General features: G+C 39.9%; 1 protein-coding gene across 1 annotated transcript in view; it reads left to right on the top strand.

Annotated features, from left to right (window-relative positions):
- The window catches only part of sntg2 (syntrophin, gamma 2), a 103,841-nt gene that overhangs the window by 23,017 nt on the left and 58,212 nt on the right, over positions 1–22,612 (top strand). Inside the window, exons 2-8 of the mRNA XM_004559341.3 lie at positions 4,072–4,209; positions 4,326–4,382; positions 4,526–4,583; positions 6,976–7,019; positions 8,988–9,029; positions 10,109–10,196; positions 13,763–13,845. Coding sequence (XP_004559398.2) covers positions 4,072–4,209; positions 4,326–4,382; positions 4,526–4,583; positions 6,976–7,019; positions 8,988–9,029; positions 10,109–10,196; positions 13,763–13,845 — 510 coding nt within the window. The remainder of the gene's footprint in view (positions 1–4,071; positions 4,210–4,325; positions 4,383–4,525; positions 4,584–6,975; positions 7,020–8,987; positions 9,030–10,108; positions 10,197–13,762; positions 13,846–22,612) is intronic.

Raw genomic sequence — 22,612 nt, 5'->3', positions numbered from 1 at the left:
CCACTCCTCACACACTGATAGCAACGCCACAGGAGAAATGCCAGCACAGGCATCCAGTATCCGTAGTTTCAGGTGCTGCACATCTCGTATCTTCACACCATAGACAATTGCCTTCAGATGACCCCAAAGACAAAAGTCTAAGGGGGAGACCTTGGGGGCCATTCAACTGGCCCACGATGACCAATCCACTTTCCAAGAAACTGTTCATCTAGGAATGCTCGGACCTGGCGCCCATAATGTGGTGGTGCACCATCTTGCTGGAAAAACTCAGGGAACGTGCCAGCTTTAATGCATAAAGAGGGAAACACATCATCATGTAGCAATTTCAAATATCCAGTGTCCTTGAGGTTTCCATTGATGAAGAATGGACCCACTATCGTTGTACCCCATATACCACACCAAACCATCACTTTTGTTGTGCCAACAGTCTTGGAGGGATCCATCCAATGTGGCTTAGTGTCAGACCAATAGCGGTGGTTTTGTTTGTTAACTTCACCATTCACATAAAAGTTTGCCTCATCACTGAACAAAATCTTCTGGGTGAACTGAGGGTCCTGTTCCAATTTTTGTTTTGCCCATTCTGCAAATTCTGTGCGCCGATCTGGGTCATCCTCGTTGAGATGCTGCAGTAGCTGGAGTTTGTAAGGGTGCCATTTGTGAGTAGCTAATATCCGCCGAAGGGATGCTCGACTAATGCCACTCTCCAGTGACATGCGGCGAGTGCTAGTGTGGGCTCTTGCTGAATGAAGCTAGGACAGCCACTGATGTTTCTTCATTAGTGACAGTTTTCTTGCGTCCACATTTTGGCAAATCCAACGCTGAACCAGTTTCACGAAACTTAGCAAGCAGTTTGCTAACTGTAGCATGGGAGATGGGTGGTCTCGTAGGGTGTCTTGCATTGAAATCTGCTGCAATGACCCGGTTACTGCGTTCACCAGATATCAACACAATTTCGATCCGCTCCTCACATGTTAACCTCTTCGACATGTCAATGGCTGTGAACAAAGAGAAACTTGTAAATAACTCATGAAAGAATAAAGTTACGTTGAAACCAAGCACACCATTGTTTTTCTTGTGACATTACCAATAAGTTTGATGTGTCACATGGCCCTCTTCCTATTGAAAAAAAACAAAAGTTGTATCCAAGATGGCCGACTTCTAAATGGCCACCACGGTCACCAGCCATCTTGAGGAGTTTGCCCCCTCACATATACTAATGTGCCACAAACAGGACTTTAATATCACCAACTATTCCCATGTTATTACGGTGTATCCATATAAATGGCCCACCCTGTAGTTTGTGTTACTGCGTTTAGTCTTTGTGTGTAGAAAACTCTTACTTCACAGTCAGGTCACTTCAACAAACAGGCAATTGTTTTTCCATCAAATGTAGACCATTGTTTTTTCATTTGTTTAAATGCCAGATCATCCATCAATCTTATTGACTCTCCTGACTGAATTGTGATGAAGCTTTGGGAAGTAATGTAACTCACTCCATCAATTCAGCCCTTTCAAACAACCAATATGAGCGGGGAGGAGGTTTAGAGGGGGCATAATCGTTTGTCTATATGATGTCTTGCATCACAGATTATGAAATGTTATGACTAGACCTACAGGAACAATGTATTTCAGCCCTCTGTGGTACCATTTTCAAAATGATATAGATTGTTGGTGCTTTCATCAGAACGCAATGCTGTCTGGGCCCTTCTCTGGGGCATTTGCTAGGATTTTCTTGTTTCTCCAAATATGAAAAACATGTTGAGTTAATTCTTACACCATGACTGGCCGCCCATCCTAATACTTAGAATGTGTTTGGAATAAGAATTTTCCTGCACAGAGCTTCATTTTCCAAGAATTCGCTCAGTGTCACTGAAAGATGTAGAGGAGTTGAACTTATTTGAGAAGTAATGACGGTCACTGCAGGTAATGTGCACTTTATTCCAACGTTTACGGTGTTAGACCCAAAGCAATTCCCTAGTATCCCGTTTTCAGAACTGACTTGTATATGGACTGATGGGGCTGTTTTTATGGGTTTATAAAATGCTGTTGAAGCTTTAGTGTGTTTGAAGCTAAGCTTAGTTATAATTACTAACTTTAGTTTAAATGCACAGGTACCAAATTGCTTCTAGCTGAACTCTGGCATCGGCATGCAAACATGTTACCGCGCTGAAACACTGTCTTCCATTAGTCTCAGTAACTGCGTGTGGATGGATGCTTTTTGTTAAAGGGTTTGATTTTGGTTCAAAACTGAAATTACACCATCTACTGCCACAAAATGTTATTTCTGTATTTTCTGAATGCTTGCCAAGCAAACATTTTGAAGCTCAGTAACCCTGCTGGTGATAGATTCTCAATATCTAGTTGTGGTTGAAAAAGAGTTCCAAAATGAAAGTTGTGAGGACGTCGATCCTCCCAGCAGCTCCTGATGTTTCCACCTTTCATGTCATTGCTGATGAAGATTCATATGTTGCTTCTTTGTGCTTGTCAATTTATTTTTCCCTTTGTGTCATTGTCTTGTGTTACATTTCCCAACAGGTTTCCTGTGGTCAGAGTTGCCAGGAGAGTTTCTCTTGATATTCACCTTTTTCTCTCGTTCCACTAGTTTGTTAGGGAGTTGAAGCGCAGGACTGTCACCTTTCTTTAGACAAAGTTTAAAGTTTGTTAGATGAAGGGGTTTTGTTTTGTGTTGGGGGTGCTGTTGTGTTGTCTTTGGCTCTCCCAGAAGCCAATTTATGCATAGTTTCTGACATTGTGGCAATAAATAATTTCCAAACGACCCAAACAGCCTCCTCAAGTTTCTCCATCTAGTATTCTGTTACTTTCCGTACCAACAGATCCATGTGGGGAATGTAACAATTTGCATCACAGGGTCAGTAATTCAGGTAAGTGAGGTCACTGTAACGGGCCAACGTGTAAAGTTCACCATGCAACAAATGAAACAGAATTTAGATGCACATAAATGTAACTAGTGTAACGGTGTTGTTTCCATTTAAAAATGCTAGTTTGTATACATGCAGACGTTGCAGGGCCGTCAGCTCACTTTGAATTTCCTGTTCTGTTCAATATTTCTGAATTTGTTAAGCAACACTTTATTCTACATCAAAATGTCGACACCTGCCTGTTGTTTGTTTTTTCCGTCCATGCCATGACCAGCTTTGACCTTTGAACATTTGATGGAAATCAACAGACTGCCTGAATTTTCTGAATGAATGGTGAACGATTGGTGCAGAATTAGACATGGCTTTTGTCAAACCCAGACAGCGAGCTGATGAATTTTACAGTTAGTTTCTTTTAATGGCAAAATGTTTCCAACTGTATACTAATTCCAGTTATTGACCCATTATTGGGTCAAAACCTCTGCTTGTTTCAAAAATACTTATTTAGGCTCCTCATCTGTATTTTGTTAGTATTAATTATAAGTTGTTAGCATAAACTAAACCAAAGTGGCCAAAATTATTTTTTAATATTTCCTGGCTGCTAGTATCTTGGTCTAAACGTAGTTTGTGTTTCGAGATATAAACATAGTTTTTTACCATTTTTCAATCTCGTCATATGAGCCGTATCGTTTGAAGTGTTACAGAAGGTATTGTCTGACAGTCTTTTGCTTAATCAAAAAGGTGAATAATTTGAGATGGCTGCTTCTTTTATTTCTGTTGATATTTGCAGATAATGATACTGAACAGAAAGAGCGTTAAATTTGAGCTGCACTGCATTCAGTTTTCAGATGCTTGAAGGTTCTTCATCTACAAAGAAACAGAAAAAGCGTGAACTGTAACGTCTGTGCTTCTTTGATCTGGCTGACTGTTGTCATTTCTGTCCTCAAAGTTAGACTTTCTGGCACAACTGCCTGAACTTTTGTGTATCTCTGGTTTCATAAGGTAGAAACACTGAACTGAAAGAAAAAATCCTTACACTAAGGTTTCACAATGTCAGGCAAAACCAATTAACCCAAAACTAGACTAGTAGAACGGGGTGCACAAATGGCACGTTGAGAAAAGAGGATTAAAATGTTCATTGTCTACGTAATTGCTCTGCTTGGCAAAATGTCAATGTTCTTCTCAACTCCAACAGACAAAATCTGGAATTGCTTTGCTGTACAATGAGGAGACCAACAATACCTATGATGTCTGCCTGAAATTGACCAAAGAGGTATTAACCATACAGAAGCTGGATGTGGTTTGCACGAGTGGAAGTGAATCCCAAGTAAATGTAAGTGCACCCGAGGCCTCCAGGCTCGCTTTTTGTAATTCATGCCGCATAACTCCAGCATACTTTTCAATGTTCACAATATCCTTTTGCCAATAAGAAACTCCCACTTTCTAAAGCACAGAACTGTTGTACTGCGAAGACAAGCGACCGGCGGTCTGGGCTTAAGCATCAAAGTAAGCAGATAAGTTTTGAGACTACAGTGGAAATGAAAGGCTTTGGGTGGCAGAGATGGCTGTTTGAAAAAGCTGTTTTGGCAGCAAATTTTACCACCCATACTCAGAAATGCACATCCTCATCTTTCTCTCCTGCTTTTCAGGGAGGTGCAGAGCACAACGTGCCAGTGGTTATTTCAAAGATTTTTAAAGATCAAGTAGGTAAGAAAGCATTTCATCTCACTACTTTAATGTGGCTTTGGAAATGGTTTTCAGTGCATCGTTGAGTTTCACGGTTCAAAGTGATTACAGACATAATAAATTATTATTATATTGGTACTTAAATTGACAAGATTTGTCTGTAAGATTTAAAAAAGTCTTATAGTTTGATAGCATCCTTATACTTGAGCTGTTTTTACACATGCAGTGCTTTTGATGAACTTTTTTGTTTTTAGGAATTCACCAAAAGAGCTGCATGGGAAGAATGCAAAGCCCTGAGTGTGTGTGATGTTGGGTTTTGCTTGTTCAGTTCAGATAATTCCCAGCCATAAACCACTCTGTAGATATTTCCCGTAGTGCAAAGTGCCCAAAGTGGATTATTTCCTGCTGTGTGATCCATGTGAGGCAGGATAGTTGCGGAAAATACCCCCATCTGATTCTTAAAAAATTAGCTTCACAGCATGAGTTTGTACTGAGTTTTAATTTATCAGGACGCACTGCAGTACGTATAAAGCCATTTTCACATGTGAACGTCAGAGAAGTAAAACACAGACGCGAATAATCAGTTTGAAATCTGACACACAGAAAGTCATCTACAACACATTTAGGAAACGTTACAGAACATGTATGAGACAACTGCACAGCTTTTTGATTGTATGCACAGTTTTTACATGGTGCATAGACTGTATATAAAAGATGGATGCATAACTTGTTCTTGAAGCTTCAAGCTGTTGTTTTGGCTGTTTTTGTTTTTTTGTTTGTTTTAAAAAAGATGACAAAAAAGGTCAAATGCATTTCATGCCCATACAGTAGCACTTTGTCAATCACAAGGCAGCCATGCCTCCATCACACTGTATTTTCTAAACTACTCTAAATGGGACCATAACTTTAAAAGTGAATGCAGTGTTGTATTGAAGATGACTTGATGAGATAATGAACTTATTATGAATATGTTCACTGAGAAGCATGATCATTCTCCCCACAGAGTATAAAATCTGGCTTCTGTTTGTAAACAACCTCTAAGGTCGTGCAGATCTGAGGCGCCTCAGAACCAGCTTTGCTTCATTAGGACACTGCATCCAACGTTTTTATACAGTCTATGATAGGAGTGCATTAAGCCGTTTCAAAGTTTCCTGCAACTTTTTCCTGAATCTAAAAGTCTATCGTAGCCTCTGTTGTCATGTCAGATGAACCACCCTCCATGTGTCTGTAAGCGAAATAACAAAAACAGCTAAATTACTGGCTGATATGGACACAACTATTTCTTAACTGATGTTCCAGAACTGTGGCCTGCCGGGCTGCGATGGTAAAACACAGATGAGATGGTCACAGTTGCTGCATGTGTTTTTGTCTGGCTATAATGGTGTGAAAATGGAAATGGGACTGAAAATTTTATTTAGAAAGAGGTGAGAGGCAGAGCTGCCGATGCTTGCCGCCTCACCGTGCCGAGAAAGCGATTAGCAAATGTAAATAAATATTGGATTTTTGTTTTTGTTGTCAAGATTGTGGATTTTCGTAATTATTTTTTCTCTGTGTATTCAGTGACTTTTTCCCCCTTTCCCCCCGTGATCAGAAAAAATGAAAGCTCTGCCGGAAACCCCGTTGTCCCCGTTTACTGCACCCAGCTGCACGAAACACCCCCTAAAAACCGCAAACATCTGCTCTTTGATTGCTTTAAAAGGTTGTTAAAGTAAACTTGACATGACGGGTTTTTTCCTTTCGTTTCAATCGAATTCTCAGCAACTCTCAGAAAGAAAACATTTTTTATTTATGTGCACCTGCTGCGAGGCACAAAGTAAAAGATGAACTGTTGTAATCTCTCACAACAGCTCATCAGTCCAATAGGGCAGTTAATTGATGATAAGTGAGCATGAAGTGCTGTGGAGAAGTAAACCATCGCCAGATTGGAAGAGTAATATGATCATGCTGTTAACTAGATGGAAAATACTTTAATCATGTCTGTCAGTTAAATTTTAAGAATTGATGACCTCCAAGTTTCCCTGCGTGAAGCCATATTAGAGCATCATGTGAGCGAATCATTTCCCGGTAATTTTTCTTTTTGCCCACGCGCTTCCTAATACTTTTTCTGATGCGAGAAAATCATGTCTTGATATCCCGAGGACGTTAAGAGCCCTTTTCACACAGCTTTACGAATCTTTTCACAACACAGCTCTCATTGTTTCCTCCTGTGCTGCTGCAAATGAGTTTATTTCCTGATTAGTTTCGAATTTCATGCCTTCCTGTGTTCTTTCTGTGAGCTGTAGGATGTTGTCTGAGATTAGACGGTTGGGGGGGACACTGATTGCCATTTCCACCACATTACCGTGTATGAAATGAGCAATTATTTCATAATGTTTTCATTAACCTCTGACACTCGACGATTGACGCTCTGCAGCCGATCAGACGGGGAAGCTGTTCGTCGGGGACGCAGTGTTGCAGGTCAGTATCAGTTTCTGACTTATTTGCTTGGATGCTGGTTGGGGTCACGACCCAGCGGGGCGGCTCTTTGCATCTCAATTTCGCTCACATTTTAACGGTTATTAATTTGAAGGAATGGTAGCTGAATCTTTTGAGCTATATGATGTTTTTCAAATGAATCATTCAGCATGTGATTTAAAAAACAAAACACATCATTGCTACAGGAATCACTCAATGTATGTGTTTCTATATTTAAAAAAATATCACCAATGAATAATAGCTGATGGTCCTTAGAGTGGTAGTCATTAGTGTCTAGTGTTTAGTAATGCTATTCATTTAATCTTTTTAATAAGTTAATTTGAATCCGTCTGGCAGCTTTATTGGATCTGCTGTTTATCTGGAATATCAAGTAGGTTCAACGGACAGCAAAGCAATATTACCATTCATATTGAAAATGATTACGAATAATAATATGAATAGAACTGCCACTGCTTCCATCTCTCACCGCTGTTTCATATGTATTTGCAGTGGCTTATTTGAAGTGTCACATTGTAGAATATTGCATCTGTTTGCCTGGATGGCAGGAGACGAACAAATTAGGGGCTGGTGCGTAAACTTTGGGAGTCATGGGGAGGCTCAGGCTGGACGACTGTTTTTAGGGGAGATAATCTGTGAAATGAGTTTAGCTTAGATTTAAAAATAAATAAATGGGGAAAAAAGCTGAATAAAAAGATATATATTTATATATAAAGGTTGTTTCTCCAAATTGCAGCAGATTATGACAGACTTTTATAAACTTTAACACTGTGTCTCTGTGTCTTTTCCCGTCTTGTTGCAGTTTTTTGTATTTGTACTTACAGTTTTGCATTTTACGTTAAATATATTGATATTTGTAGGAATTCTGTTTGGTGATGATTGGTGTTTTTCTTTTTTTCCTGTCTTGGAGATAATTTCCATCTGCTTTTATTCTCTTTATAATGATTTAGCATCTTATTTGATCTTATTTTCACTTCATATTATTTTGCCTCTGTAGCTCAAGGCATTGTGTTTTGGGGTCAACTATACACTCACTGGCCACTTTGTTAGGTACACCTTTAGACGCTGAGAGAGAGAGAGAACACTCCTTGTTGAGGTCAGAGGAGAATGACAAGACTGCTTTAAGCTGATAGGAAGGTAACAGTAACTCAAACAAGCACTTGTTATAACCAAGCAGAAGATCACCTCAACATCAATGCTCAACATCTCCAGCCTTGAAGCAGATGGGCTACAGCAACAGAAGACCGCACTGGCAGTCCTCACTGGACTGGCTCACAAAAACTGGACAATAGATCTCTGGAAAAACATGAAAGCATGGATCCATCCTGCCTTGCATGAACGATTCAGGCTGATGCCAGTGAATGTACTCAAATGGACTCCAGTCACCAGATCTCAATCTAATAGAGCATCTGTGGATGTGCTGGTATGGGAGACTCGCATCATAAATACGGAGCTGTGTGATGCTGTCGTATCTATATGAACTAACATCGCTTAGGAATGCTTGCAGCACGTGGCTGAACATATGCAATGAAGAACTGAGGTAGCTGTGAAGGCAAAATTGGGTTCTAACATGGTGTACCTAACAAAGTGGCTGGTGAATTTATGTTCTGCTAACTTGGCCTGAACTGGGACTTAGAGAGCTGAAAGTCACCGTAGCCTTGCAAAACATTTTTTGGTCATAACTCAAGAAACTCCCAAAACACATAATTAGTTTGGATTATGAAAATGTTCTTCATACATAAATATTAATCACTTTAGTGCAGGAGCTGTTATTCTGGACCTGGTAGGCCTGTCCAGAACTACACCGAGGTGACTAAACAGCACATCACCCTGCGAGTCATATTCTAGAGATGGAGGCCTGTGACACCTCTGACCCTGTTAGTGAGAATACAAGTCCTTAATAGTCTTATGTTAAACTAAATGTTTGTGTTTCATCTCTGTTTGTTTCTTTAGGTCAATGGCATTAATGTAGAGCACTGTACTCACGAGGAAGTTGTGAGTATTTTTGTATTTGACTCTTGCAAAAAGCCAATACCCTGCTCCATCTGCCCATTACTCTTCCATCCATCCTCCAGGTGTAACACCAAATCCCGCTGTTTATCAACAGGGAGGTGCGCCTCAACAATCTGAGTTGTCATCTTGGCAGGAGGCTGTTTTTCTTTTCGTTTACACTGTGACAAATTGAAAAGCCTGAAAAAGAGTCGATTATTATCAAAGCCTGCACAGGAAGTGAGGGTGCCAGTATGCGGTGTTCCCCCCCCACCCCCCTTCTACATTCACAATTTCTTTCTTTTCATTTTGATCAGTTTCCCTCTGAAACAGCATCTTCCTTTTGTTAAATATCCCCTCTGCTGTTTGCGACCATCCCTCCATCTCACCCACGCACACGCACGCTCTTCCTGTCTGCCATATCTTTTTCCTCGTGCAGCCTCATACAGCTGTTCTCTACATTCACCTCCAGAGCGTCAAAACATATAATGAGCAGTTTCTGTTCAGAACGAAATCCAGCACATTTAATAGCAGCCTGTCACACTGTCGGCGCTGACAGATGCTTGGGCTCAAGTAAAAGGGCTAGCATATAATGCAGGAGAGGATGGCAGATATGCATCGAGGGCATGCACAAGTGACCTTGCGCTTTTCGTTCATGCGTCTCATTTGCTCAAATTTTTCATTTATTTCATCGGCTGCATGGAAGAAGCAGATTTCATCGCATTAAACATATGTTTGCTGTGACTGCATCTCTGAGAACATGTCACTTACACATCAGATAATGAGACATTCAGAGCGTAATTACTTTGTCGTGTCAGCTGTCACTTTGCCACCGCCTGTCACGAGCGAAAAGCCGGCCTTCCAAATCTGCCTTTTGATGATTCAAGTGGAACCACTTCAGCCAGGCTTTAACTTCTGATTTAATATTCCTCACTCATCTCCCGCTACATTTCATTTGCTCAGGCAGCATACAGCTTGACATGAATGTGGCTTGTTTCATTTATATGAGATTAAGTTTTATCTCGCTGTATCACTCGCAATCTCTCCCCCTCGCTATCTGTATCAATCTCTCTCGCTCCCGCCAGGTTCACCTCTTGCGTACTGCGGGAGATGAGGTTACCATCACTGTTCGCTACCTGCGAGAAGTTCCATCATTTCTAAAACTGCCTCTAGGTAAGCGCACGCTGATCGACGCCGTTTAAACCGGCTATAAACTTTATTGCACTGAGCATTCTTAGCAAATGAGAAGCGAACCGCTTTTATGGAAAATTGTCTTTTTGCTCAACTTGGTGCTTTAAACCTGTTCGATAGACGAGCGTTCATTTCAGAGTAATAAATTGTCATGCTCGGTGGCCCGAGGCGAGCAGTAATGTCAGAAACACCCAGAGCTGCACTTACCTTCAGCAGCTTGAAAAGATGAAAACGGAGACACTAAAATCATCCAGGTGGAGCCGATAAAAGGTGTGGAGCGAAGGATGTAGGTGAGAGCGGTGAGAAAATGATGGCAAGGAAGAAAGCAACACAAACCAAGCCTCAAAGTAAAGTGTAAATTTGGCAATTTATTGGAACACTGTGCAATACTTTATCATATACTTAACATCAGAGTGAAGGCGGGTGAGAAATGTCTGAAAACATGTTTGAGTTCTAACGTTTCATTTAAAAACAAAAACAAAAAAACAAAGCATTGCATAATAATAATAATAAGAATAATACATTTTATTTAAATAGCGCCTTTCAAAGCACCCAAGGACACTGTACAACAGATAAAAACTGGAAATATACACAATGATAAAAATAGAAGATAAAAGTTAAAACATACAGCATAAATGTCATTTTAAATGTTTTCATGTTATTAATATGACAGGCAGCATTTTAGTTTCCCACCAAATTACAGTAAATCATTATCTTAACTGCCTCCCCTTTGCTTTCATTTCTGATACCAGTCAAAAAACATGTTTTTACACAGAAGTTTACATTTGTTTTTTAGTGTGTCATAAGAAAATAAAGTAACAATATAGTAATTATAAATAGATGTTTTTCACATGTGAGGCCCATGTAGATGGCTAATGAAGTGCTGGACAACAGAGCGAAGAAAAAATACAGGCCTGCAAAAGTTTGGTTATTTTAGAATTTGTTTACTTACTAACAGATTCACTGTGTAAAACAGGAGAAATATGTGCAAGCGTCAGAGCTCAACACTACAAAAGTAAGATTGTCTGTTGTATATCAGGACCGTGTAGCTGTGGTTTGATCTAATTTCAAGGTGGGGCTGTGGTGATGTCATTACTGAAATTCAGAAAAGGCAATAAACAAACAAACAAACAAACAAAAACAGAAGGGCTGTTGGTGGTTGGATTTTGTAGCGCTGAAAACAGAGCCAGCAGGGATGGCAGGAGTCTGACACAAAAAGCATTTTTTCTTGACCTCAGCTTTAATTGATTAGTACACCAACTCAAATTTGATTGCTAGTTTCTCTGATCGTTTTTTTGCTTTGCAAAAATCCCCAAACTGTGATAATTGGAAACTTCAGATATAATTGGTTTGTTTTTTTGTTGGTTTCCTGTGCTAAAAATCTAAATAATCGAGTTTTGGATTGAATGGGGGAAACAAAGATCCCGTGACCTTCGTTTGGGTTCAAGTGACATTTGATGAGCACTTTGTCTGATGTTTTGTAGAGAAAGGATTTTTAAAATCGCCTGTCCCATTGACAGTTTCACTTCAGTTTTCACAACAAGTAAACAACCCACCAACTGCCATCACATTTAAAATTCAAATACTGCTGCTCATGTTTTTACTCTCACTTTCTTAAAAAAAAGGTAGTGATATTTTAGGGCATATGCTAATTCTCTTTCTTCCCCAGAATTGGATAAAAAGATTGATGCCACTCTGCAGGCTTTATACGCCAGACAAACAGCTGTTTCTATTTGCTGTATATATTACGTGTTAAAGCACTTTATACCGTTGTTGCCGGTAGTTGGATTTTCTGATCTTCAGGCAAATTCAGGCTAGCTGTTTCAATCAGCTCTGCTGACTTATTGTTGGGGGTTTCAGGTGTGTTTACAAATGCAGATAATTTTAAAAAACTAATACAAATCAGATGGTCGTCGGTGGTTTTGAGATGCAGATCATCTAGTTGAAGGACTGATGAGCTCATGCCATCTGTTTACAGTTCACAGAAATCTCTACTCGTCCAATCTGTGCTCAAGGTTGAGGTCACATTTGTTGTTTTATGGTCAATAAAATTTAAACAAGGAGTCTCGAACTCCAAGCCTCGAGGGCCGCTGTCCTGCAGGTTTTAGATGCATCCTTGTTCCAACACAGCTGATTTAAATGGCTAAATTGCCTCCTCAACATGTCTTGAAGTTCTCCAGAGGCCTGGTAATGAACTAATGACTTGGTTCAGGTGTGTTGAATCAGGGTGATATCTAAAACCTGCAGGACAACGGCCCTCGAGGTCTGGAGTTCGAAACCCCTGATCTAAACTGTGATAGATCATGAGCCGGATGACCTACTACAGGTGTGCCCAACTCCAGTCCTCGAGAGCTACTGTCCTGCAGATTAATGGCTTGCTATCATGCCTTTGCCAAACTTGATGGCACGCTGAAGAGGTAATCCAACCATTTGATTCAGCTGTGTTGGTGTAGGGATACATGTAAAAGCTGCAGGACAGTAGCTCTCGAGGACTGGACACCCCTGACCTACTATATCCTTTGACGGTCAGATTTTTGTGATTTATCTTTTAATCCTAAATTAGGCTAAACCTACCTAAGCTCTTGGTCCGTTTTAAAGGAAGGATAAGAAACTGGTACTGATTTTATCTCCTAACTCTTACAAATAAAGTTCTTTAACTGTAGTAAACACAGCTAATGCATCAATGTCACAGTCTGTAACTTCCTGCATTACATCTGGGCCTTTAGATGTTGACAGTTTTGTGTTTGCAGCGAACACTCAGACTGCTGAGCCGCTAATAATTGTTCTGCTATGAATTAGCTGTAAGCAAAATGAATGAATGAACCCCATGCAATACAAATGATTTCAGTCCCCACAGTAAACACAACAATCACTTTGTACAATTTATCTAATTACGAAGAGCACACAGATGTAGAAAAATAATTAATACTAACAGGCACGCATGAATATTTATAGCTCGATAAATCGCCACATTCTCCGGAAATCAAAGTGTGAGCGCTTTGAGAAATCCAACCTTTGTATCATGCGGGTGTGTTAACATTCATGGGAAGGCTGCAGTGCAGAGATGCTCAGGTTTTTAGCTGTAGGCTGTTTGGCCCCGTGAATTGTGGTTTTTGTTGTCTGAGAGTGAAAAGGTTCAAGTTGTATTCTCTCTAAGCCGGCCTTTGTTGTACCATGGCACAAATGACAGGCAGGAAAGGCCAGGAGCTGCTTGCCACACTTTACAGAGTGTGACCGAATCAGAAGGCAGTTCCTCCAACGCCAAGCTAATATCATATCAACGAGCAGCATTTGTCTTTTTGGATTCTGCCTGTGATCTATGCTGCATGGCTAAAGGCAGGGCAGCAGAATAACGTCAATAATAACCCTTATAATTTAAGACTACGAGCTGGAACATGCTGTTTGAGGTTTATGTGCAACTCATGACTCGCCTTTGTTTCCAGATGAATTCAAATATTGATAGAAAAGGTGAGAAGTTGGATTAAATCTTTAACAGTGATTCTTCAAAAGATTTTTGTAAACATGAATCATTCTGCTGTTTGTTTCAGGGTCTCCGGGGCCAGATCACAGTCGAGTATCCTCCCCGCTGTTCGACAGTGGTGTACATTTAAATGGAAATGGAAACAACACAGTAAGAAACACCTTTTTGATGTTGCACATGAAAATGTGATTGGTTTGGGTTTGATCTCTTTCCTGCTTAGTGCCAGGGTCTTACCAGCTTCTTACAGGTAACTGATTCTTTCAAGTAAAGCTACAGGTTTAAAACACTAAAGAAAGTGAATTATCTGAGAGTAGTGCGGTGATTAACACTTGAAAGATGAGAGTGCTTTTGGATCTGTGCTTCTTTTGAGGTATCCCTTCAACTTTGGCTTACTTTAGACATGGGACGGTTACTGGTGTCAGACAAGCTGCCACACATGCCAGCTGAGAGCAGGAAACTGAGGCTCCATTTCACACGGGCTCAGCAAAATTGGGCAATAGAAGACTGGAAAAATGCTGCCTGGTCTGATGAGTCTCAATTTTTGCTGCGACATTCAGATGGTAGTGTCAGATTTTGGAGTAAGCAACATGAAAGGATGGACCCATCCTGCATTATCAGGCTGGTATTGGTGTAATGGTGTGGGGGGAAATTTCTTGCGGCACTTTGGGCTCCTTAGTACTATCTGGATATCATTTAAACGCCACAGCCCACTGAAGTAATGTTGTTGACCATGCTGCTAACTATCCTCACAGTGTACCAGTCTTCTGATGGGTGATCCCAGCTGGATAACGCAACAGGTCATAAAGTTCACATCATCTGAAACTAGTTTCTTAAATATATCAGTGAGTTATCAAATGCACTCAAATGGCCTCCATAGTCACCAGATCTCCAATAGAGCGCCTTTCGGGTGTTACAGAACAGCGGCATGAAGAATTAAAGCTTTTCTGAAGTTAAAAAGGAGTCCGACCTGATATTCCCAGTGTAACTAATAAAGTGGCCAGTGAGTGTAGCTTGTAATTTTCTATACCGCTGAGGCATTATGGCCATTAGCATTGGTAGCAGTTGAGACTATTAGCACTGCTAATATTGACATCTCCTCCCTGCTTCCTTCTGTTTGTGTACATTAGGGAAATCTGCATTGTTAGACTATCAGACTCTTCATCTCATCGAGACGTTGCCGGGATCACACCCAGCGATGGAGAACAGATAAATGTGTGCCGGAGCCATCTTGTTATTCCAATTAGAAAAATGAACATCTTGTGGATGTAACATTTTCATTTGATGGAGAAACGGTTTCTCAATATGCGACAGTAATGGAACCTTGATAGAAATTACACCTGAGCTTGTTTTCTGAAAAAGGTTAATCCCACATGCAATAACAAAACCCCAGTACGCCCACACGCTGTGGCTGATTTAGACCAGTTACAAAGGTCTGGTCGTGGGATGCTGGGATTTATGTGAGATCACCCAAGTGCATGCACATAACAACAATGAGAAAGGTGTAGGTTGTTAGTAGCAGTGAGCAGCTATAGGTTATCTCAGCTTTGCAAGTGTTCGATACGCAATCATTTTTTTCAAATTCATTCATGAAGCGCAGGAGAAACAGGAGTTTTAATGAATACGAAGCCTCATAAAAGACTTCTGTCCTTGTTTGCGGTTAGAGGAGCCTTCATTGATGTCTCTTTGGAGGCGTATAATGAAAACGCTTTTTAAGTCTTAGAATTTAAACCTCCACTACTCCTTTTTTCTTTTTTTTGTGGGCTTTTGCTGGTCAAGAAGGTAAAAAGATATCAACTAAATCATATCATGATGAATTCTTGGCGACTAATTACTTTAAAAATATTTTTGCAATAGAGGTTTTCAGAAATGTTGTTAAGCAGGGGCAAATAACGCATCTAAATCTCAATATTTGTGCATTTCCCTGCCATCCTGTGAATATTGTGAGGTAAATCCAGGTTCTAAATTCTTGTTTCATTTTGTTAGAGTTACAGGTTTTGACAGTGAAGCTTTTGGATACGACTTCTTTATTTTTCCATGAATCGGAAGATTCAGTCAACAGACAGAGAAGTCAATTTCTGACATGTTTCTGGAAATAAAATATTCCATCAGTCACTGAATGATATATGAACGAGTCCTCGGTGTAAAGCTTTAGATTACATAGAGGAATCCAAGTGGAAAGTTTGTAAGTGCTACTGAAGTGGAGATTTGTGGCTCAGAATATTAGAGGAAAGGGCATTTTGAAGAAAACAGCTGTTTGAAGAGGTGCTTGGGAAGAGTGTGCACGATATTGATATTTAAAAATCTAAGATAAATTAAATTTAAAGTAAATCTGATGGTTTGCAAAATGTCTAACAAAGTGCAGACAAATCACACCAGAACGATTGTATTTGTTTGTGTTATTATTAATTCCTTGCTCTCTCCCACAGTGTCCTTTTTCCTTCCCCTCACCCCAAACTAGTTACATTAGATTGTGGCTCCGCCCTGAGCCTGGTTGTGCTGGAAGTTTCCTGTTAAAAGGGAGTTTTTCCTTCCCACATTCGCCAAGTGCTCGCTCATAGGGGCTCATCTGATTTTTGGGGTTTTCTTTGCATTATTGGACGGTCTTTATCTGACAATATAAAGTGCCTTAAAGTGACTGTTGTCGTGATTTGGAGTTATATAAATAAAATAGAATTAAAGTCTGAAAAAAATGCATTAGTATGGAAGTACAGTAGCGGCAGTGGAGTTACCATCCACTGGTAACTCCATCCAAGTTACCAGTGGATGGAGAAATGATCTTTTAATTTTCTTTCCTTTTGTCTCACTATTGGAGTACTCAACCCGTTACTTGATCTATTAACTGCCTCCGTTGAGCCTAGAATGGACAACTAGTAGGGGAAGAATGGCACTGATATTAGAAAACAGACACAGGAGGAGATTTTCTAAAACCATGAAGCTTCCTTCAATGAGGGCCCGACCGATATACTGCTGGGCTGATGATATCAACCGATATAAGCAATTGGCCAGTTAAGTTGACACTTATGACTAATAAATGAAAATGAAATGAAAATTAATCAAACATATCCATTCAATCTGAGCAGAGTTGGACAGAGCAAACATGAGTAAATAACTACCTTTATAACTGTTAGGGGTCATTATTAGTCTGATGAACAACTCTATTGGAGTTGTTCTTTAGAAAGAAAAAATATATATACTGGTTGCTTTATTGGAGTATCAGATTTTTAAATCCCAGTTTAACCTGTGGTTGAAACTCAAAGTTATAAAATAACAGCTTTTTAGGAAGCTTTGTTTCAACAACAGCAACAGGAGGAAACTCTGCTTCATTCAGCGACTATGAATTTATCACTCTAGGTAGCTCAGCAGGGCTGACCACTAGCATGGCAGCTGTTGTTCATACAAATCTCCTTTGACTTTGATGTGTTATTAAATGTGAAGTAATCCATAACATCCTCTGCACACATATGCTAGGATGGTGTTTTTTATTTTTTCCAGACTGCAGGTCCCAGATCTGAGAGTTGGCCCCTGGCAGAGAGAGGAGAATTAATTACCTCAGCTAGAGTCTCGCTGTTGTTTCCAACATTCATGTCAAAACAAAGATTTACTGGCTTCACTGATCAAGATTGTTTTAGCCTAAGAGTAATACCTGCAAAATCACCAAAACCTATTTGTTTTCATATTTTTAGGGGCAAATGTTGTATTAGCAGTTTAAAATATTGTGAAATTATATCACGTTAGTTTTGGTCATTTTTTTTAACCCCTACATATTGTGCCCGTGTATATATTTTTATGCTTAATCATAGGCTATGTTAAATCAAAAGTGGCTCTATTTTAATAGCTCTGTGGCAAAATAACAAAGTGTAATTTTCATTTCACAGCTGCAGAATCAGAGTGTGACTCTGCCCACAATAGCAACAGAGCCTGTTTGAGTTCATGAAGCAGATGAATCAATCTGCCATCACAGGGTAGGAAGGGTCAAAAAGAAAACGGACCCAAGTCATTCATTTAGGTCTGTCATTCTACAAAGCTGTTATTCGCTCATTGAGCTTTCTTGGTCTTCAGTGGTAATGGCTGTGATTACAGTGTACTGCTGGGATGCCGGATTGGGAGACGTTTCAGTGTAGAAGCAGCTGACTTCACAGAGGGGATACTTCAGTCTTACCAGAGGACAGCGTGATGCAGTTTGCTCATTACCTTCACTGACAACACCGGCTACCAAAAACATGTGTGCATCAGTGCATCAAAGAGAAAGTGTTTTAGAGTTCTCCTGGATAAACAAAACTATTTACCTAAAGATAATATTTTGGTTTTAAGCTAAATCCTCAGATAATTCCATATTAATACATTCATTAATAATGGAAAGGGTCGCTTTAAAACAGTCTGGCTTGTCATTTCATATGCATTATTCAGAGTAATCATGAAGGACAGCAGGTGGTCATTTTAAGCTTTCATAGATTTAAAGTGTTTCCATTTAAAACTCTAGCAGGTGCTGGAGAAGCCCACGTCTCTGGACGGTCTGTGGACGATCTTACTATTTGCACAGAAAACCCTGACACATACCTGCCTATGCAAAAATAATTCTGGTACAAATCTGTAACAGATCAGCTGGCTCTGTATAAAGGGTCTTTACATAAAAATGTTTAGTTGTAAACCTGTCTGGCAACATGAGCAGTTTCCCGAGAACAGAAATAACATTTTTAAAAGCTGCAAAAATACAAAATGGAAAAAAGAGGGCCTCTGGAGTGTTTTTGGTCACGTCAACGGAGATTGTGCTTGCCTCACAGAGGACTGTTATGCGAGTTATTGTTTTTGTTCTTTGAGTAGGCCTAATTGTGTGTTGTGTTTCAGATTTTTTAGTGCAGTACAAGGCATGATTTCACTTTCATGTTCACAGAATAATGATAGGAAGCCTCAAGATAGAGATTTAAGGAAAAGTAGGGCAGCACATAACTTAATGGCATGCAATGTCATTTGATTTTCTTTTTGGGGGGAAAATTAATTAACTCAGTAGCATCATATGAAATGGTTTGTAAAGGAAATGTTCTTTAAGCATGAGGTCGGCCTCAGATGAACTACACTACAAAGCAAATGCACACACTGTCATGTGGTTTACATGACATTTTAACCTCTCTCAGTTCTGCTTAGACTTTACAAAACAGACCACTGACTAAAGCTGCTAAAGGTTCAGGTATTTCTGTTTACAGGAGGTGGACAACAAAACTGAGCTGAAAGTGCATACTAGACTTATTTAGTCAAATCCCCATATAGATTTCATCGTTTTTTTCAGGGTGCCTCTGTCTCACCCTATTCCTAGCAACCTCTTTTGTCACACCACCCCATCTGCATGTCCTCCTTCGTTACATCCAGGAACTCTGTCATCTTCCTTTTTACCTCCTGACTCACGGCTCCATATTCCGCATCGTTTGTCCATTATATCCACTAGCCTTCTGCTGCACGTGTCCCAAACCCTCAACCTTGCCTAACTATGTCTTCGACTTGAGCCGACTCCCTCATATACTAATTTCTAATCTTGTTCTCCAAAATGAATTGGAGAAAAAAAGCAATCGAGGGGGCCTACAGAAGTTATAGAAAAGATGCATCAATTTCAGAGCAATGCTATTGTGGAAAAAAGTGTTCGTAGCATGGGCACAAAAACGGTCTAACCCACCACTGGGACATTAATTTTACATTCCACATCATGTTTCTGTCCAATGTCATGGCCAAGCTAAGAGTGTGTATTTTATTTTCCTTTATTATGACAACCTTGATGCTTGATGACATCCATCAACGAAAGAGCAGTCTTAGACCTTTCGATAGTAAGAAAAAGGTATGAGCACCGTCACCATATGTTGTTTCAAAAGGGGACAATTTTCCAACAAAATTGATATTTTGTCACATAAACATTCCAAAGCACTAACAGGAAATGCTTTTGAGTTCCCCAGTTGTGAGAGAGGACTTTTATCTAGACTCACATTTTTCATTAACACTCAACAATCACACAGGGAGAAATGGTGGCGAGAGTTAGAGACTGCAATTTCTTCACTGACAGCACCCCCAATAAACCCGAATCCTGTGCAGCCACCAGGGGCACGGTGGGGTGAGGAGCATGCTGCTCCTATTTTCTTGTCAGAAAAGACATTGCCTTTATTTGAGTTCATATTGCTCTTTACTCTTACATTAAATGGCTGCATTCTGCTGAATTCACTGTCAAAACTCAGCCTGGAAATGTGGGAAAAGTTAAAATCGTGAAGCCAAGTTGAGGGAAAGTTGGTACACAAACAAATTCCTTACAGAGGAATTGCAATAATACGTGGCAATGATGAACACCAGCTCATTCTCCTTGTGGAACGATGTCACGTACGAGTCCATTATTTGTTTTAACAACAAAAACTTACCTTTTAATTTTTTTTAAAAAACTACATAATTTGGCTTCAGCTGAAACTGATTTACAAGACTTTTTTTCAGTGCCTTGCTTCCAGCATTGTGCAGCAGTGCTGAGTCACTGATGCACATAATAATAATACCTTAAGCTACATTTTCTAGGATTGCTCTGTTTTATGGTTGGTGGTTCAGCCAATTCTCCATCAGTCCATCAGACTGAGTAAAATCAGCTCTTAGATTATTTTGAGACTAATTTTACTTGCTTTATGAAATCCCACTCATCGTTTCTTTATTTATATATTACCCCTCAGCCGGCCAGCATGGACAACCAGTTTTGTCAGTTAATTGGATAACTTGAATGAGGTGATGTAGGATTATCAAATTGAGACTTTGTGCATCTACTCAGAGACTGAGGGGTAGCACTGGTGGCCACCAGTATTTTATTAAATGATCTTAAGCAATAGTTCTCCAGGATTTCTGAAGAACTGTCTTTGGTCATTGACTGCTTTTACACACATTTATAGTCCAGTCCTTGTACCTTACAATTTCCAGAGCAATGTGGTTTGTTAAGCAACTTACCACTGAACTATTAATCATTCAAGCTGAAAAAAGCCACCCAACTCAGGGGACAAATCAGTAGTTTGTCTCTGAATGATGGAGAACTTGGCAAAAAACCACCTTTAAATTTTATCTTCAGGCGCTGAGTTATTACCGACCTGTCAGTAAAACACAGTTTGTTACCACTTCTTTAATTCAATCTATGAAAAGTGCTAAAGATAATGGCCTGAAAGGCATAAATTATTATTTCTGCACCAACAAGGTCAATCCCAAAAAGCTATTGGCCAAAAACGGCATTTCTAAGGATCGCGTGTGTCCTTGAGGACCTGAAGAAGTTTGTCCAGTAGATCTGCAGGAGTAGTAATATTTTGTGCTCATTAAAAATGTATTGTGCCATTCATTGTAGTTTTTAAGTCTGAGAAACTCACAAAAACCCATGTATCAAATATGATATGCTTGGCTTTAAAAGGTTAAGCCTGAAAGAATACAGAGGAAAGGCTGGGGTATCGCAGTTTACACAAGAACTGAAGTGAAAATCAGTGGCAAAAAGGATTTTTTAGGGACTGGTGAATCTGAGTTTTAAATTTATTCATTCAAATAGTCAGAGAGTTACAACAGATGGTGTCTACAAACATCTGTAAAACACAGTGGACACTCTGTCATTATTTTTAGCTACATGTCAGGTAGTGATTTTGGGGCTCTCGTCAAAATTGATGGACTTATGAACACAGAAAAATACAGTCTGAATATAGTTGGTCATACCAAATAATGCCATTCATCCTCATTAGAATTGCACAATTAGTGTTCTAAATTGCCCATAAGTGTTAGCATCTATGTGTTAGCGCTGCGATGGGCTGGTGAGCTCTCCAGGGTGTACCCCGCCTCTCATCCTATGGCAGCTGGGATATGTTGCAGAATAAGCCTAGAGAGCTACCAAAAAAATCATTACCAGTAAAACCTACTGGTTGGAAAAAGCCACACACAGGGAGAACATGCAAACTCCACACAGAAATCACTGCAGCACCCTTCTCCTTCCTCTTTTTTTAATTCATTGTTTTAGTAGAAGTATGGTTTAGACAGTCAAGACTCCTTCAGGATAATTTGCTGATTTTGCGCCCTACATTGCTGTACATAAAATATTTTTCTGTACTAAAATGCTGATAATATATTTTAAGCTGAAAGGAGAGAGCTGTGCCTATATATTTTAGTAATGTCCTCTTAAATTTACTGAGCTTTGTCCTCACTAGCCTTTCCAATAATTATTCTCAGTTCATGACACTTCTCAAATATCAGTATCCGTGATGGAATGACTGGCTGTGGCTTTAGGTTCTGTTCCAGCTCCACAGAAGAGGCAGGTGCTTTGTCAGTGTAATCCATTCTGACAGCCTGATAGTTTTCCATTTCCTACCACCTCATCTACTCTCTGCAGAGCTCCACTTGAGAGTTAAGTAACATGTTGTTCGGGGTTGACATAATCGGAGCAGAGGATGATAATTTCTTTAGAAATGTTGCTATTACTGGTGGCGAGCTGACAGGGGTCTGCATGCGACATGTTGCAGTTCAGCAATGATGTGTCTCAATGTGCAAAGGTGGGCATTTTTCCCTCTGCCGTTCACTCTCGACTGCAGTCCACCTAGCGGCTATTTAAATGCTCCATCTTCAGCCATTTCAAAGTCAGAGGAAGGCAGGTAGGCGATTTGGTTTCTCGCATTGTGAACACAAGCCTTCCTTTACTGTGCATGCAATGATAAAGTGGGACTACATCAGATTATTTTTTGGAGTTTTGGGATTTTGTGCTGATGGATAATCTTTGGCTTCAGGAACGATTCACTGTTTGATGTTCACTCTGCTTCACTCAGTTGATCCTCAAGCTTGTAACTCTTTAGATAATGAAGAACAGATGGATTACACATTAAGTATAGTGTGATTTGCATTTAAATGTGGCATACTTCCAACTGTCAAAGCTTTTGTCAACATTTTT

This window comes from Maylandia zebra, linkage group LG19 (genome assembly GCF_041146795.1).
Source record: "Maylandia zebra isolate NMK-2024a linkage group LG19, Mzebra_GT3a, whole genome shotgun sequence".
NCBI lineage: Eukaryota > Metazoa > Chordata > Actinopteri > Cichliformes > Cichlidae > Maylandia > Maylandia zebra.
This window is presented reverse-complemented; position numbering and strand designations above follow the sequence as displayed.